Genomic DNA, 17777 nt, shown 5'->3' with positions numbered 1-17777 from the left:
TTCCATTGACTTCTTAATGCCTTAGATTGGACCCTGGGCAGTCATTGTTGACGTCTGGGAAAGGGCAGGATCGATTTCCTGGCATTGCCTTCGTCTCTGAGGAGGTTCTTTGCATTTATAGGGGAAACACGGTGATACAGCTGTTCCTCTTCTTTTATAACTCTCTGTATAATTTATGTTCTTCTACAAAGGCTGCTTGGGAGAGCAGAGAGAAACTGAAAAATGCTGCTTTTTGGGGAACTCATTCATATCTTAAATACCTAAAATTGTAGTTCTGAGTAATGTCAAGCTTCCCTCTCTCTTCCCCTTCTCTCTCCTTCTTTTCCCTTCTCACCCCTTGTCTGGAAGGGATTCTGCATTTGATTCCAGTATTGCACTGCTCTTATTTTTCCTTACTGATTGTGGGGGGCCGTAAGGGTTTTCCTTCAAACAGAAACAGTGGGCTGCATCCATTTAGAGAGCATGGAGGAAGGGCTGTGTCCTCTTCCAAGGAGTGCTGCTTCACCCCAGTCTGGTAACACAGCTGGCACAGAGGGCCCTCTGGGCTCCTTGTCTTCTCAAAAGCACCTGAAGCTTCTGCAAATTGCCTACCATATATGCTTTTTCTTCTTACCATGAAAGGATTCCTTCTGTGAAGCTAGCGCTGCCAGTGTACGGAGAAGTTCATGTTCACAAATTAATATTAGACTGTTTCTTCAGATGAAATATAGGTATTCAGGGTCTCCTGAATTCACTGAACGCTCTTCTTTATTTTCAGGATACTGGGGTTGGGAAATCGAGCATTGTTTGTCGATTTGTCCAGGACCACTTTGATCACAATATCAGTCCCACTATTGGGTGAGTACTCTGCGTAATATCTTCTTTTGAATATATACACTAATTGCCCTCAATAGAGCTCTTTACTTTCAAGGCTCTGAACACTGTGTTTTTGTGTCCACTGTGTGTGTATATATTTCTTTGCCTGTATGCTTTCTGATGAAGGGGCTGACAGAGCTGTGCCACGTTTCTCATGGGATTGGTGTCTCTTGATATAGCTCTTTCTGGAGCTGCCCAGGACCACTCTGTATTTAACTGTATTGTGCATGGCTGTTACTTCCTTTGCACGGAGTATGTATTAAGTATGTTATACACACACACGTCTATATATAAATATATATATGTTCATATAGAGAGAGCTCATGTGTATGAGCTGACTGGATAACAATGATACCTGTACTGCTATTTCCTTTCTGTGTACCAGAATGAAAAGGAAGTCTGTGTAAGTAAATGCTAGTTACTTCAGTTTTCACAGAAGACTCAAGGCCAAAGCCCTGATCTTTTACGTGCTTGTATAGGCATAGGGATATTTCAGATTTTTGTTCACGCAAACAGAAAAAGGACCTTGTACTCTTTTTGCTGTAAGCTCCTAGTGAGTCCTCAAAACCTAAATAATCCTAAGAATAATTTATTACTGTCCTCCTTTTAATTTACTTTGTTTTTCTTCACCCAGCTTAAGCTCATCGTAGGTCTCTTACTTTCCTTTTTTTTTTTTTTGTCAAGAGCTGCCCATGTGAGATGATGCATTGATCATAGAGCTTCAGGATAAAATCACTTTAGTTCCCACTGGTCAGTGAGATATCAAATCTGATCCTTGGAGCTTAAAAAAATGAAATCCCACTGCACAAACATGCTATGATCTGTACGATGACCAGGACAGCCCACAGCTGAGTGATGGCGGAAGAATCATGGGGAACTGCTAATGTTTCTATGTTGTGTGTGCTGTCAGGCTGCACCACAGTGTTGACATGCATGTTCCCAGATGTGGATGTGCTTTCACACAGATTTGGAATGCATCACATTGTCCTTACTTTGAGGAAGACAGGATAATGCAATTTAAACAGAGTATAATTAATTCACATCTGCTCTCCATTAAAAACTGCCAAGTGTCTGGATTTCAGACCATCAGAAACATACTGATCCTTCAGATGATTTTAATTCCGAAAACCTTTTCTTTCAGCATCCTAGGGACAAATCTGCCAAGTCCAGCCTTATCAGGAGAATTTTGAAAATTCTTTATCTTTCATGGGAGAGAAAGCTAATATACAGGGTTCAGAAAGGAGTAACTTGGGTGGAAAGGCTGATGTTGCTTGTGTGTTACAGCTGTTTTCAATCTTCTGTGAAGGATTGGTCTTGTTTGTTAAGTCGTGTTTGGAGGGTGGGAAGATTTCTTCAAAATCTATGCCTTTGAATGCATGAGGAGTCCCAGCTGAATGTTGCCTGAAGTTCCAGGGCAATTCTGGACTTTCAAATGTAATAAATACAGGAAAATAGGCAGAGAGGAGGGAAGCAAGGAAGCATGTAATGAATAACATTGCTGGCTGAAGGACACTTATTGGCAGTGAAGGAATTGATGGGAGCTTGAGTAGTTCTTCGTTCCTACATCATCAGCCTTTTTCCCCAAGTAGTTGTTGTTGCTAAGTAAGTATCTTCTGCTCAAATTGATTTAAAAAATCCCTCTAATTTTCATAATTGTGATAACAGGAAAAATATTTTTCTATTTGAGGATTAAAATGTGATTAAAAGACTAGCTTGCATCCAGTAGCTAGTACTCATCTGTGTAGGACGACTGTGGATAAGCTTTTTGTTATTTTCTCCAAATTAATCAGTATTTTAAGATACGCAGTCCCTGCAATTGGCAGTAGCTGCCGAGGCTCTGAATTCCCTGTTTTTGGAACTGTAAAGTGTTGCTTAATACCTAGAGAAGAAGGGTGATATCTGAAAGCACACATCCTGAAAATAACCAAAGAAAATGCTGCTGCTGTTGTTATTGTTGTTTTCCTTACTTACTATTTCTGTATGAAATGCAGCATTGTTAAATTCAAGGAATTTGCAGGTGGCCGTAAAGGGGAACTCTTGTATATCATTCTCAGAGATGTTTTGTTCAATCTTACATCATTTGATGTAGTTTGATGCTTTTGTAATGGCAGTGCATCCTATCTAATGCATCTATATGAGCTGGGGAAAAAAGTTCCCACAGCAGAAATCGTTCAGTAGAGTGTAGGTAGGATGGGGATGAGGGCAGGGGAATCTACCAGTTTGGCAGTCTCTCCTGGCCAGCTTTCAATTCAAATGCTGTAATATGGGAAAAGCGTAAAGAAACTTTAATCTTCTTTCATAAAAGAAGAGAAATCACACTGAAACCACAGGCAAATCATATTTCCTACAGAGACTTCCCCCTTGGAGTTGAGGAGGGGAAAGCTTTTTTCAGTTTGTTTACCATGTGCATTTCAGCAGGTGGCTTGTTTGTTCCCTAGTGCTTAAATCACCTGTGCACATGGCTAACCTCCTAGATTTGACTGAAAATTTGTGCATTTCCTGCCTGATGTGATGCTGATTGACGTTCTCAGGCCTGTGTCACCAAGAAGATGGAGACAGATGGTGGCAGGATTTGAGTGAGAGTGGAAGGAGCATTTGTGTTCCTGTGGACATGAGCCTTCTGAATCTCAGAATCTCATTCTGCTTTTTGAAAAATACAAATAAAGTATTGTATACTTAGTCTGGTAAAGGGAGCCTTTCACTCCTGTAGGCATTTTATCAAGGTTTTAGAGTTGCCCTACATGCATTCTAACAAAGCAGAACTGGCCAAAGTCGGTCGTTTTTTATTTGGTGTCATTCACACTACAAATTTCTGTTGCTTCTTGCTCTTAGCTATAAATGATATCTGGCTTCTCTTCTTTTCAGAGCATCCTTCATGACTAAAACTGTGCCTTGCGGGAATGAGCTTCATAAATTTCTGATCTGGGATACAGCTGGCCAGGAGAGGGTGAGTATTACTCTGTAGTATATTTTTGTTATCATGATCTCTTTAATGCATTGGTGCACTTTTTTTAATAACTTTTCCTCTTCAGAAGACTTTGCAAGTGTTTATCTGCTGAACCTTTACGAGGCTCTGCAAAGCAGGTGGTTGTCAATTGCTATTAAGTATGTTCCCATTTTGCATCTGGGGGAAGTGCAGAGGCAAACTGACCATACATCAGACCTAAAAGGAACCTGTGGATTTCAGCTCTGGTTTCATGATCAAGCTTTGCAGACATTGCCTGTGCCCACGCTTTAATCACTTAAGGCAGCCTTGCCATGGCTTGGGCCATGCCTGAGGTCTAGGCAATCCCCGTGTTGTATTCCCCAGCTCATGTGTGGCAGCTTTCATTAATAATGGAAGGTGCTTGGCTGAGCTAGCGCTGACTCCAAGGCTGTCCTGAGCTGGGGCACTGAATGTGGGCGCAGGTTGTGTCTGCTAATGTTTTTGAAACTAGCACTGGCAACTCGAACCTGATAGAGTTCGTATCTTTTTTGTCAAATGAATTGCTTAAATTAAATAGCTTTTCCTTTGGCTTTTCAAAAAAGCCATAATGGAATTCTTGGGCAATCATTCCCATTGATTGCATATATATGGCTGTCTGATCTTTTGTTTCTTTTAATAGGATTAATGGCAGTGGTATTTAATTAGAGGCTGGCTGCAGAGTTCTCTTAATATATGCCCACATTTGACTTGAGAAATTTGAAAGAAATGGAAAAACATGTATTTTAAAAGATATTTGAAAGCATGCTTTAAACTTTCTTGTGAAATTACACTGTTTCTGTTCTTAGAAAAATGTAGCTATACTCATGATAGAGTGAGGTAAAGGGAGATGCTTGTACAAACTGCAGTGTCAGTGTGCTGCATCCTGCTGTGTTCTCCAAACCTGGCACTTGAATTGCAGACGATAAAGATTCTTCCAGTTAAGTGCAGGAAATACTTATGCTATTGTTTACGATGTGTAGCGTGAAATAAAATGTGCCAAGTGAAATCTGTTGACTCAGCAATTCAGTATGTTATTTGTGATGGGAACAGGGATCATAAAAACATTATTGAAATACGGCATCATATGTTCCCTTGAACCTTGTTTGTTCCATTTCTATATGGCCTGGAGCTGAACTAGGTATTGCAAGAGTGCATGTGAAGTTTCAGTGGCCAGAGGTAGTAAAGGTTCAGTTTTCTTTCCTGTGGTTTGCTTCTCCTTGCTTATTCTTTCTCTGTCCTCTCTCCACTGCCCCATCTTTTTTTTTTTTTTTTTCCCCCTTGTAGCTCTTTGGCACATAAATGTAGAATCATAGAATATCCTGACTTGGAAGAGACTCACAAGGTTCATTGAGTCCAGTTCCTGGCTCCACGTAGACCACTCAAAATTCAAACCCTGTGTCTGAGAGCAGTATCCAAATGCTCCTTGGACTCTGGCAGCTCAGTACCACAACCACTGCCCCGGGCTGCCTGTCCATGCCCACCGCCCTCTGGTGAAGAATCTTTTCCAGCCTCCAACCTGACCCTCCCCTGGCACAGCTCAGTGGCATTGCCTTGGGTCCTGTTGCTGTCACTAGTCCCTGCAGGACCCCAGTAGTGACTGGCCACCAGCCTGATGTAACCCCATTAACTGTAGCTCTCTGAGCACAGAACATCAGCCAGTTGTTCACTCATCACATTATGTACTTTGTGTGAAACTTGGTTATTGAAATTTAGGTATAAATATTAAGTCTGCATGAGAAAGCAGATTAGGATTCTTAATGTCAGAAATATTAGTTTTTTTAAAGTAGATGAATAGTAACAAGTAGTATTTATGAAACTAATTAATGCATCATTTGAGTCAGGAAATCTGTGATAAATAATGTTGGGTGTTGAGGGCTTGTTAGCAAGGCAGTTGAGTTTCCCAAGATGTCCATGTTGTCCTGGAACATCCCCGTTTTACAGGTAAACGCACAGTGCTTCTTGGTAGCTTACTCATTTTAATTTGAGACTCTCATTACTTTGTCTTCATTATTTTGCTCTTTCTTTTCTGTCTCCTGCCCTATCAATTTCTAATTATCCTCTGAATAGCAGTGTTGACCCAAAGTTTTCAACCTACCACAGACTGCTGTTTTTAATAGTGTGCTAATAAATGTATTCCAAGTGGTGTTTCTGCTTTGTGAGCTGTTGCCCTTCCCTTGTTCTCTGTAGTTTTGTTGAGTATTTATGTTCCAGTGATAAAGTCTGGGAGTTTCGTCAGTGCTCCTACTGATAACTCTGTTCAGCACTTCCTGCTCTTTGAACACTGTGTCCGTTTGGCTTTGTTCTCCAAAGTGCAAGGCCAAGCATAGGACGCACGTGTACTTACTCTGGATATGGGGCACACTGTACTTCCCCCAGCTGTGCCAGCTGTTGCTGTGTCTGCGTGCTGTGCCTCCTGGCCACCCTCTTGCAGTTGGAAGAACCTGGAAATTCATGTGGTTCTTTCTGAAAAAGTCATGCTCAGAAGAAGAAGAAGACGAGAAAGAAGCAAGCTGGAAGTGCTCAGCACCCCCTTGAGGCATTAAATCAACTTTCAGATACCCATGTGTCACTTGTCGAGCCTTTAAAAGTGTTGGTCCCTATTGGTTTTAAAAGCTTATAGTATTACCTGGGTTTATTCAAGAAACTGAATATGCGGGCTAACTGGTCAGAGCTTGATCATGAAGAGCAGGTAACTTCTAATTGGTGTGGATATTACATAAATACTTCTATTTCTTTTGTGTCAGGACACTTAGAATTATAGGCAGAATCAAGAAGTAATTACAGTTGCCATTTTACAGGAGGTACTGAGCAGATATCATTCCTGCACAATGACTTTAATACAGCAGAAAGTGGAAATCAAAAGCATTTCTGTGGCAGTGTTGGTGGGAACAAATGCTCAGCACTGTTTCTAGAGGAGAACTGGGGGGCACGTGGCTTTCCCACAGCATTGCTGTGGATAATATGCATTGTAGTTGATTGGAAAAAAGGAGAGAGCTTTTGTTAATCCTTTTATCTTGTTTCTTCTTTTCCCTTTCTTGGGTAGGCAGAGCCTTAAACAGGCAGCACGCTTAACAAAATCCCTCTGCCTGTCTGTGTCTAAGTGCTGGTCTCTGCAGACCCAATTGAATGCTGTTGCTATGTTTTCAAATGAGCTCACTTACTCTGTTTTTCAGACTGTCACCTTCCCTCTGCCTTTCTGTTCTTCAAATGTCATTTTTTCTTCCATCTTTTTCCTTATCAGATTTCAATTGTTGATGTGGACTTCGGGACTTAAATTCTTGACAATTAAATTATTGTTAGCAAAGACTTCCTTCCTTCAGAACAAACTCTTCACAAGTTACCTAATGATGTTTTTATTAGCATATATTTTGGTTCATGATGCCCTAAGTAGCTTCTAATTACAATGCTTTGTCTGGATACCTTGGGTGGCTGCCAGCTTTCCATTTTGCTAGCTGAGGAATACTATAGCAAATAGTTAGGGAGCCTGAGGGCTATGTTTCTGGGGCAGGAAAATTTATCTCTGTCCTTTTCAGATTTACTTTTTTTTTTTAAACTGCTCAGTTTCCAGGCAAAGACTGGCAAAGATATCTGTAGCAATTCATAGCTGCCTCTTTTGTGAGTGACAGTAGTTGCTCTGGTGATTTAAAGGCAGTGTCACAAGGTAAGATATGGAAGCGTTCCTTGATAGGAGAGCTGCTTTGCCTCATTTTTCCTAAACTGGAGATTAGCTGTTGGAGCTAAACTGAGGTAGTGGATTTCAGCTCTTTAAAGACAAGGGAATGCAGGGTGCCTTGCTGTTGGTACCACGAAACCACGAGCAACTGGTTCAGCGGTGACATCCTGCATCCCAAGGTGACTTCTCTCCAGTAACAAAACCCTGGAACTCAGCATGTTGCTGGAGCTGGCTATACTGTGTGGACACCGTCTCAGATGGGGACAGGTCAGCAGTTATTAGCGCCATGTGCCTTACCAACCTAACACCAAACTTCTGGATGTTTCCACTGAAACCAGACTATTCTGAGAGGAGGTTACAGCATGCATCAATGGCTTCAGTTACTTCTGCAGTGAAGGCGTCACCTGAATTTTGTTTTATGGCTTTATACTGTGATGGTAGTCTGCAGTGTGGAGATGGTTTCCTATACATGGTGTAAGGTCATCCCCATGGTGAGCTACTGCCTAAGTGCTGCAAAGGTCAAAGGGTGATTTGGCAGTGTGTGTGTGTAAGAGCACAAATGGCACTGGAACTAGTGAGTGAATATATTAATTTTGCCATTATTAGGATGAACATAAAGCAAGGTTAAGTTGGTGCATGCAGACATGTTTCTCAAGCTTCAACAATCTTGCAGCATGTGTAGTCTGTGCTTGAGCCATGGTTTAGGTGTGGTATCCTTTCCAAGTTGTGCTTAATGACTGTAAACTTCAGAAGAGCTCAGCACAGCTCGCTTCTGTGACACTGAAAAGGTTTGTTTTTCACTTACTTCCAATATCTTCAAAAAGATTATCCTAAATCGCTGGCATTTTTTTCCCTCCTCACTTCTGGAGTTCTTAGATATCTGAGAAAAACGCTCCTTTTCTTAGTAAACCTTCATCAATTTAACTAGCAAAATGACCTGTAGGTCAGAGACAGACGTATCTTACACGGCTTACTGAGCTTGCAGATCGTGAGATTTCTTGTGTATCTTTACAGAGGTGGCATCTGACTGATGTTTTTTTTCCTTTTTCTTTTTCTAGCCTTTGTGAAACAATGATGTGAGATAACCTGTACACTTCTAAGCTTTCCTCTCAATCTTGAATCATGGCAGCCAGAACTACTCAAGGTTATAAAATGCTAAATCATATCTGGTAGTGGCATTCATGCATAACATTTTTCCATTCACTCTTTGCCAGCTGAGAATGTCAGGAATTTTTTATCCCTCCCTTTGCTGCTGTTTGTGTGAGAAGCTTATGTTTCGGGATAATCTGTTTGACACTTACGGTTCATTGCCTTTGCTTCTCTCCATACTTGGGATTTTCTGTTTCTTGGCAGATTCTGCCTTGAAGATGATTTTTTTTAAAAAGGCATTAAATGCTTCTAAATACACATAGATACGTGCTGTTAATGGTGCACAGACTGCTGCAGTGGGCTCATGCTATACACATCGAGAGCAGCCAAGGGATTTGGTCTTGGCCACTCAGTTGCTATGTATGTAATCAGAGTCAGAGAGCAGCTTCTTAAAAATGGGAATGAAATCTAGTCAAATGATTGCAGCAGTTTTGTGCTGATGCGCACCTGCAGATACTTGAAAAGAGCATGTGGGAAATACACTCTGAATTTAGCCCTTGATGCGAGCTGTGCAATACCTGTAGAACACTGGTTCTGCCTGTGCTGTGCATCCTTACCCTTACTGCTCTGCAGAAGGGCAAAATTGTAATCCTTCTGCAGCAAGTGATGCTCTTTACAGACGAGGATGCAATCCAGAGGAGAGGCTGAGTGTTGTCTGTTTTTGTTTTTCCTTTTTATTTGTGGAGTTCGGAGGAGGCAGCCTGGTGTGGCAGTGAGCCAGTGCTGGGGTGTAGCACTCCAGGATGATGCAAAGAGCTGCAGACATGAATTATTGCTCCTTGGTGTTCTGGCAGACTGAGTGAAGCCAAGCTGTCTTCAGCAGGATTTGTCAGCCTTGTTATAAATAGGCAGGAACGGTAGTTTTTTTTTTTTCTCATATTCATTTGGCCTCTCTTTTTCTTTCTAAACCGATGTTACACAAGACATGGTTAAGAGACTTTCACTGCCACAGCTTGGGTGTGATTTATGTTATGCTCCCTTCGTAATTTTTTCTTCTAAGTATTCCGATATAGCTACTTTGTGGGTTTTTCTTCTTCCCCATTCTGCGCAGTTAGTACAGCGGAAATGTAAAAAGCATTTCCTAAAACCAAATATACCCCTCTCCACAATGAGATATACAGGAAGTACAAGCAGAAGGGCTTTCATGGAAAAAGTTGCAGAGCTTTTAACTAGGTGCTGAATTCCTTAATAGCTTTTTGCTTCCATTTTCTGCCCTTTGCAAGGACTTCAGTGAGATGGCCAGGTCTAGGGTTGCAAAATCCCCCAGAGCTCCTGGAATTTGGTTATGCTGAGCTTGCATTTGTACCGCGTAAGACTGAGTTTATAGCGCAGGGCTGTACAGTTGTGAGGGTTGGGCTCTCTCTAGTCAAATTCCAAGAGAAAGAGGGGACCTGATTTCAGGGGAAATTTCATAACACACGCTTGGCCTCACTGCTTCTTCCTTAGAGAGGGAAGATGGTGAACCACAAGTGCAAAGGGAATGCATTGGTAGAGCAGTGTGAATGCAAAGGTACTCTGATACCAGCTGAGCTTCTCATCGATATTTATGTGACTTGCTCTAAGGGAAAGAGTCAGAAAGACTGCCCAAAACTACTCAAGTTATGAATTTTGTTCTTTGATATGTCTGTGGTAAAATAGGTTCCTTGCTTATATTTTGAATGGCCCATTTATCCTGGTTATGGCTGTTGAATTGGAACATGCCCCTACAGTGTAACTGTTGTATTGGATGTATCAGTGACCTCAGCCTCACAAGTTGTTACCAAACCCTACAAAAGCTTTTTGAGGTACTGTGTGATGGATATTGATCATATTTCCTATGTGCTACCTTGGCACTCTGGTGCAAATTGGCAACGTTTTCGTGGTTGCTAAATGAGAGGTACAGGACTTCTGAATTTCCCTGTTGGGTGAGCTACTAAGGATGGTTTACTCATCGTGCAGGCAGGAGGTGTTCCCAGTCCCCAGAAGGGACACCGGTGTTAGACCTCATCTTTGGACTGAAAAAGCCTGGTTTAGCAGACTGGCAAAGCAAAAGACCGCTCGGTATTGATCTTTCAGGTAAAGGGAAGTGTCGATGCTTGAATTTTTGAATTTTAGTCATTCAAGCTAGGTATTCAGAATTTGAGTAGTCACAGTCTGTAGCCTTCAGGTGGCTCTTCTTCTGAAGCAGGGTTGTTCTCATTCCAAATCCTGATCTGCTCCTGTTTCTCTTAATTTTCTTGGGAATTTCTGGATACAGAAATACTGAGCTGTAAAAATCAAGGTTATAGGCTTTGTAATTTTCTAATACGGAAGCTAATCCCATGAGATTAAATTTTGTGAGCTGCTTTTTTTGCGTGACACTTGTTTTGGGGCTTCTGTCCCACATTTGGTCCTTGGCAGGTGAGAAATGTGCACATTAGTATTTTCTATCTCTTTAATTAATTTTGCATGACTCTTTTTTTTTTTTTCCCAGGTAATTAGGCCAGAAAAATGTTCAAGACGACTTTGCTTTTGGGCGGTGAAACTAAAAAAAGAAAGAGTTGGGGAAAAAAAGCATTCAATAAGCCTAGTTATTTGCTTAATATTTTTACTGCTTTGTTTGTAACCTTTGAAAATCAATGCTGATAAAACACATTTGTTAAGAGAGTCTGTTATTAGTTGATGAAAATTATTCCCAGTTACAATTTTTTTTCAATGCTTGTTGATTTATTCAGTGCTGCAAACATAATTTTTCTTTTTTTATTGAGAACAGCAGTGATTTCTTATGACTGGGACACAGTATATCATGATGCTTCATATTAGACTATGAAAGTAATGACAAAGGGAATATAATTTTGGTTTTATTTGATAGTTATTCTGTACTGTAATAACTGATGGTAGCCGTTTCTAGTGTACTTTGTTGGTTTTTTCCTTCACAGACTTTAGGAAATAGCATTAAGGTGCATTGAAATCCCATTTTTGGTCACTTTTGCCAATGTAAAATATGAGATCCTGAGTGTCAGGTTTATCCAAATAGGAATATGAACTTATATCCTGGATGAAATCTGTCATAACATTTAAAACAAACAAATGTCCAAATATGGATGACATATTTTCTCAAAATGCCTTATAGCTAAATTATTACATTAAAGTAATGGAAGAGGAAATAACTGTCCTGCCAGTTGAGCAAGTAAATAGATTTTCAGCACTGTAGGGCAGGGAAGTCACACGTTCTTTACCAACAGCTATTCTGATCTTCAGTGCCTTTCATAAGCAGTTGCCTTTCTGAATTCTCATGCTGTTGTCTTGCCCACCCTCTTTGCAAGCTTATAAGGAACTGGAATATTTGAACAGATAACTTTATCTTAAGCAGCAGAGGAACTGCATTCCTCCTGCGTGCTGCACCTCTGTGTGCCAGTTTCTGTTTCTCGACACAAGGAAGGGCTCAGCTGACTTAATCTGGCCTTGCTGCTACTGGAATGCAACACACTGTTGAAGTGATTAATTATTCTCCCAAAAGGTTGCAAAAGAGGTTTTTCTTGCTTTTGCTTCTTACCTCCTTGTTGTACCAGGGACATGGGTTAGTGGACATGGTGGTGATGGGTCAGTGGTTGGACTAAATGATCTTAGTGGTGTTTTCTAACCTTAGTGTGATTATGGGGGGGGGGGGGGTGAATCCAATTGTAGAAATAGGCTATACCCACAGAGAGATGTGCACAAAGCAGTTTTGCAAGCGTAGAACTACTTGAGTGTGATCTAAACCAATGTCGGTCTGGCGTCTAGTGTTCCTTTCCTTCCTCCTCCTTCTCTGCCATGCATTCCTACACCTTCCTTTTGGCTCAGCCAAAAGGGGGATACCTGATGCACAACAAACTGGTTTAGGAATCCAGCTAAAACTTAACCCTGCCAAAAAATTGGTAGGTTGCATCCTGGTTCCATTTAAAATCTTCTTGTTCAGAATCCTGTGAAAGATGCCTGCTTTTCTGCATGTTTTCAAATTTCTGGTGCTAACACTGGCAATATTCTTCAGTGAAACAGCATTATGGGAAGTGTTCTTGTCACCTGTTCAAAAGAAAACGGGCTGAAATTCCCAAGAAGCAGTACAGCTTCCCAGTGTACCTTCTGGGCCAGTGTTGGAGGAATTTGAAGCATGGGAGCTTTAACTGCATGGCTCCTGTGAAGTGTGATTACTGCTTTCTGAGAGCTCTTTGGAAATTTGTGAATACCTTGTCACCTAGATTAAAACCACATCGGTATGTGTAGGAAATGTCACCTTTTCCCCAGAAGTTTACAGACTGGAATGGGCATGTGTGAGCAGTGGAAGATCAGATCAAACTCCCACCATTACGCTCCCCCCCCAGTTTTCAGGGAACTTTAATACAGCACACTGGAGATTTCTGTAGTGATCTGGAGGTATAAAAATTCTGGAAAGCATCTACTGCATTAAGTGTGCAAGGAGTGATGCCACAGTCTAAAAGCCCAGCAGATGGGCATCTACCCAACTCCCTCAGGATCTTGGCTGATCTGTTTCCTTCAGACCTGGCTTCTCAACTGATTCCGCTGTCCTTTCCTCACCCCTCTTTCCTGCTGTTTTCTCCTATTAATGAGTGATTCCACCTGCATTGCTCCCCAAGTGCACTTTAGCCCTTGGCCATCTGTCATGCTCACTGTGCTCACATCCTTCCTCTTGGTAAGGGAAAGCACCAGCCTTGGGCTGGGAGTGTGGTCTGTGATGAACAGCTTACACACTGGCAAATGGCCTGGACTCAGATTCTTACAGATAACTTCCTTCTTGTGTTGCATGTGAAGTAGTGTGAAACATGGAGCCTGCGTTCCTGGGCTGCCTAGGTCTAAGTGCTCAGCCTGGTGGTACAATTTTGAGGCAAAGATCTGTCTTGTGAATCTGCAGAGGTTTGTGATGTAGGAGATGGACCTGTGCAAAGGCACCATGCACTGGAAGTCATACCCTGCCCTAAAAACAAAGCTGATTTAGGAGCTGGCCTTAGTTACTGGCTGCAGTTTTCTGTGCAGCTTTTACAGATCCCTTTCTTTACACATAAAAGTATTCAAAATGGCTCAGTGAACCTAAGTGTGTTTTCTGAGACAGCTTATTTTTGGTTTGCTTAAGAATAGCTTTAGGTGAATCAGCAATAAAACTTGTTGACTTCCTTTCTCTGTGTAATTATAAGCTGGAATTCTCTATCAGCCGCTTAGTCATGATCAATTATGAAAATTATGCTGTTGATTGGCAAGCTGTTGTTACAATAATATTTATTGCTCGCTGGCTTTTTTTAAAGGATGTCTGACTTGAGACGAAAAGCTGAAGAGTAACTTCAGCTTCAAATGGCAAGGACTCATGTTTTTCACACTTACAGTATGGGATATCTAGAAATGACTGGTGCTCATAGTTTTCTAACGAGTCATTTATCTGATTTGCAGTGTTATTGTAAACCTCAACCCCAAGCTGAATTCAGTCTGTTAAAACTTGAGAACAAAATGTTGGGGTTTGCCAGCTTACCGGGTATATGTGCTGTCAGGTGAGGCCTGCAAAAGTAGGGGAACTTCATGTCAAAACTTCTCAGTCTATGCACTGTAATGGAAAAGCTGCATAGAGCCTATAGTGCTGATTACATAAATCCAGCAGGATGAAGAGCATCAGGAGAAAAAGGAGGACTGACTCATTAATTTGGTGGGATTAAAGGAAAATTAGAGACTGACAACTGCTACAGAGGCCTGGTCTGTAGTGGATGAGGATCTGTAGTCCAGCCATGACACGTCTTTGTGATCTGACAAACTGTGATAATTCTGATTTATTCATGGTGTTTTATTTTTTCTGGGGGGGGTATGTTTTAACAGTTTCATTCCTTGGCTCCAATGTACTACAGAGGTTCAGCAGCAGCTGTGATAGTTTATGATATCACCAAACAGGTAAGACTTTTGGCTCAGTTTTTTTGCCTACTTCTCTAGTTGTGCAGCCCAGTTTGGGATAAAACTTGCAACTTTAGAAGTAGTTCTATGTTAACGCTAGTAGGGTTTATATGCTTCTGTAGTTTGTGCAGATTGGATGGAGGTGTCTGCCTGCATGAAGAAATAAATATCAGCTTCTGCTGTGATGTTTAGACTTTGTCCAGACAAAAGGTTGGAGGCTGCATGTTGGATAACTTCAATTTCCCTGTCTAAGCTGCAGGGTGGTAGCCTGCAATACCATTCCTTTCCCATCACCTGTGGCTGAGAATGGTGGCTACTGTAGCACAGTGGCACTTTTCCCCTTGGCTAATTTGCCAAGAAGATATGAGGAAAAATGAATTACGCTTGACTGATGCTTATTCGTAGCTTAATTGGCTGATGGTTAATCTTGTAATGTGTTGTAAGAACAGAACTTGATTTTGCCAGCCTTTTTCCAAATGTATGTGGAACAGCTCGGAAACTGAAGAGGGGAAAATAGGAGTGGAAAAGGGGATATGTATTTCACTTCTTGATGCTCAGTATCTTCAGGGTTTACTGTTAGAGTACAATGGGTGTTTTTTCCCAAATGGCTGATGGTGCCCTCCATCTGCAGAGATGCTGATACAACCCTCACTGGCTTGGACCAAACTTTTATGCTCATCTACTGGGGGAAAATAGCTTTTAATATCCTTAAGAGCTCAGTTTGAATTTCAGTAATAATTTCAACCATGCGTTAAAATTAATATTTCTAGGAACAGAAGCGATTTTAATGCTATTAGTTCATTAGTGTGCTGAAATAGGAAAACTTGCTACTAAGAGGTAGGTGGAATCAGAAAGTGAATTTTGTACTTGGAGGGGGGAAAAAAAAACCAGCTGAATTGTCACCTCTCTCTTAGATTTACTAATGAGTAAATTGGGGTTTACCAGGTCACAGATTTGGGACTGTAGAGGTGTGGGTGGGTGAAGGGCAGAAAGGGGTCACTGAAAGCTCTCCTGGACAGTTCTGAAAACATGACAGTGATTGAGACAAGCCAAGGCGGAAGTTGAAATGGGACAAATGAAGCTTACATTAAAAATGAAGGAAATCAGATGCAAAACAAACTTAAAAGAAGAGCTGTGGCAGTTTCTTCATCAATGAAGATTTAAGAAAAACATTCAGTACTACTTGGGGGAGGGGGAGGGAGAAAGTACAAGTTCAAGGAAGAATTAATTTGGGGCAGTCTTATGACTTGGAGTTTGAAAAGCAGGCTGCCTAGATCCAGCAATCTTCTTTTGGCCTTATAAGCTATGAAATTATTATTGCATTAATATTGCCAAAGCTGTATTCCTTTGACTTGAAAAAAAGATTAGTAAATACATCAATGGCAACTAGGCTTTTATCATTTCTTTGACTTAGGATTCATTTCATACTTTGAAGAAATGGGTGAAAGAACTAAAAGAACATGGTCCAGAAAACATTGTAATGGCCATCGCTGGAAACAAATGTGATCTTTCTGATATCAGGTAATGCATCCATTTTTGTTCTTGCTTTGATTGTGGTGTCTTTGATTGCAGTTTCTTCCTTCAGGTATCCAGTTTGCTTTGCTGTGAGGTAGTGTATCATCTTGGTCAGCTGTATCAAGTCTTTTCCTGAAAACACCAGTGTTCCTACCAATCTGCAACCTCACCAGAAATAGCTTAGCTTGAATTATGCACTTTTTAAAACTCCTTTTTTACTGTCCTTCTTCTGTATTTGTAGAATCTACACCCTCTAGCTATCGAATCATTGGAATGAAACAATATCAAGGATAACAAGCTTAGAGGTCATCACAAATGGCACTAATTGCAAATGCATCCACAGCCACCAGTCCCTCCCTTTTGGTAGCAATTGCCATGGCAGTAAGCTTTAAAATATGTTCCACCCGAAACAGGATAATGTGGGAATGTAAAGAAAAACCTGCATTGCAGAAATGTTGTGAGAGTACTGTGGGTCCTCGTGTAGTGTTTGTGATTTTTCCCACCAAGTTTTCCTCAGCTGATCAGCTAACTTCTGGCCTGCTTGGCTACTACAGCTCTTCCATGCACGAAATGTCTTGGTGCTTGCATGGTGCTCATTGTCCTCAATGAACTAACGGATCTTATTCATTTTGTTGATTCTCCCTGGCATAATTATGAAAAGTTTTGAGGTTTTTTTCATTTCAGTTGTTTTTTTCTGTATCCCCTATCCTTTTCTCTTTCTAAAGTCACCCAGTCATGCCCCTTTAAAAAGATTTTTAGTGGACAATTAGAGAGCAGAGTCTCATGCATCTTACGTTTTCAGTTTTTCCAGAACTCTGATAATTTCTGCAATACATGCAGCTGTATCTATCCTCTGGCTACTTTCACTTAAAAGTGACTTCAATAAAAATGCTTATAGGTGAAATGTGTCACCGATTTATCACATTGTATTTCTAATCATTGGAGATACGTCTTTGGCTGCAGAGAACTTAAAAATGAGTGCAGCATGCAAAAGCTGCTGTTTGTATGCATTTTTGGCATCTTGCTTTTGTGGAACTTCTGGCAGGTGTTTTGTTGGGAATTAGAGAAACAGCTGCTTTACAGACAAACACGAATAGGAAAAAAAAAAGAGGACTGGCTGAACAGGTTCTAGCTGATTTTATTCTGCCGTCTCTATGACTGTAGGAAACAATACAAGGAGGGACGAATGGGAGTAATGAGAAGTTATTATTTTCCTTTGGTGAAAGGCTGGCACTGTTTCTTCTAATTATTGACCATGTTACTCTCCTCATTTAGAGTCTAAAAACTGTGTGATCTGCCAGATGGATTTGGGTCAGTCAGAAGTCGTGCTGCTTTTCTCAGTGTTGTTAATAGGTTATCAGCAGTTCTTGGCACTGCTGAAGTAAACTTCTTCCCCCCATGCTGAAAGATTTTATACTGCTAGACAAACAATTTTATTAATATAAATCTCTATCTTTGTTATAATTACTGTTAAGTATAGTACTGTTGAATATGTGGTATGCTTTTAAGTAATAGTCACTTCCTTTTGTAGGTCATGGAAAAAATTTCAAAAGCAGGAGCTGGGAATTGAATAAAATGTTGTAAACGTTGAAAATATTTTTGAACATTACAGAAGCCAGTAGTCATAACAGTAGCTGAGTAGTGTTTACTTCTGTAAAAATATGGTGCACCTTCCTAACAAATCACGTTCACGGGAAAGTGCCATGTCCTTACTTAGAGAATTCAGCTGAATTT

General features: G+C 40.9%; 1 protein-coding gene across 2 annotated transcripts in view; it reads left to right on the top strand.

Moving 5' to 3' along the window:
* The window catches only part of RAB31 (RAB31, member RAS oncogene family), a 58052-nt gene that overhangs the window by 23817 nt on the left and 16458 nt on the right, over positions 1 to 17777 (top strand). For both annotated transcript variants that reach the window (XM_021387669.1, XM_021387668.1), the window contains exons 2-5: positions 758 to 837; positions 3721 to 3802; positions 14457 to 14528; positions 15943 to 16049. In XM_021387669.1, the coding sequence (XP_021243344.1) occupies positions 758 to 837; positions 3721 to 3802; positions 14457 to 14528; positions 15943 to 16049 (341 nt within the window). The remainder of the gene's footprint in view (positions 1 to 757; positions 838 to 3720; positions 3803 to 14456; positions 14529 to 15942; positions 16050 to 17777) is intronic.

Source organism: Numida meleagris, chromosome 2, assembly GCF_002078875.1.
Source record: "Numida meleagris isolate 19003 breed g44 Domestic line chromosome 2, NumMel1.0, whole genome shotgun sequence".
Classification (NCBI taxonomy): domain Eukaryota; kingdom Metazoa; phylum Chordata; class Aves; order Galliformes; family Numididae; genus Numida; species Numida meleagris.
The sequence above is the reverse complement of the archived record's forward strand: the minus strand, read 5'-3'. Positions and strand labels throughout refer to the sequence as shown.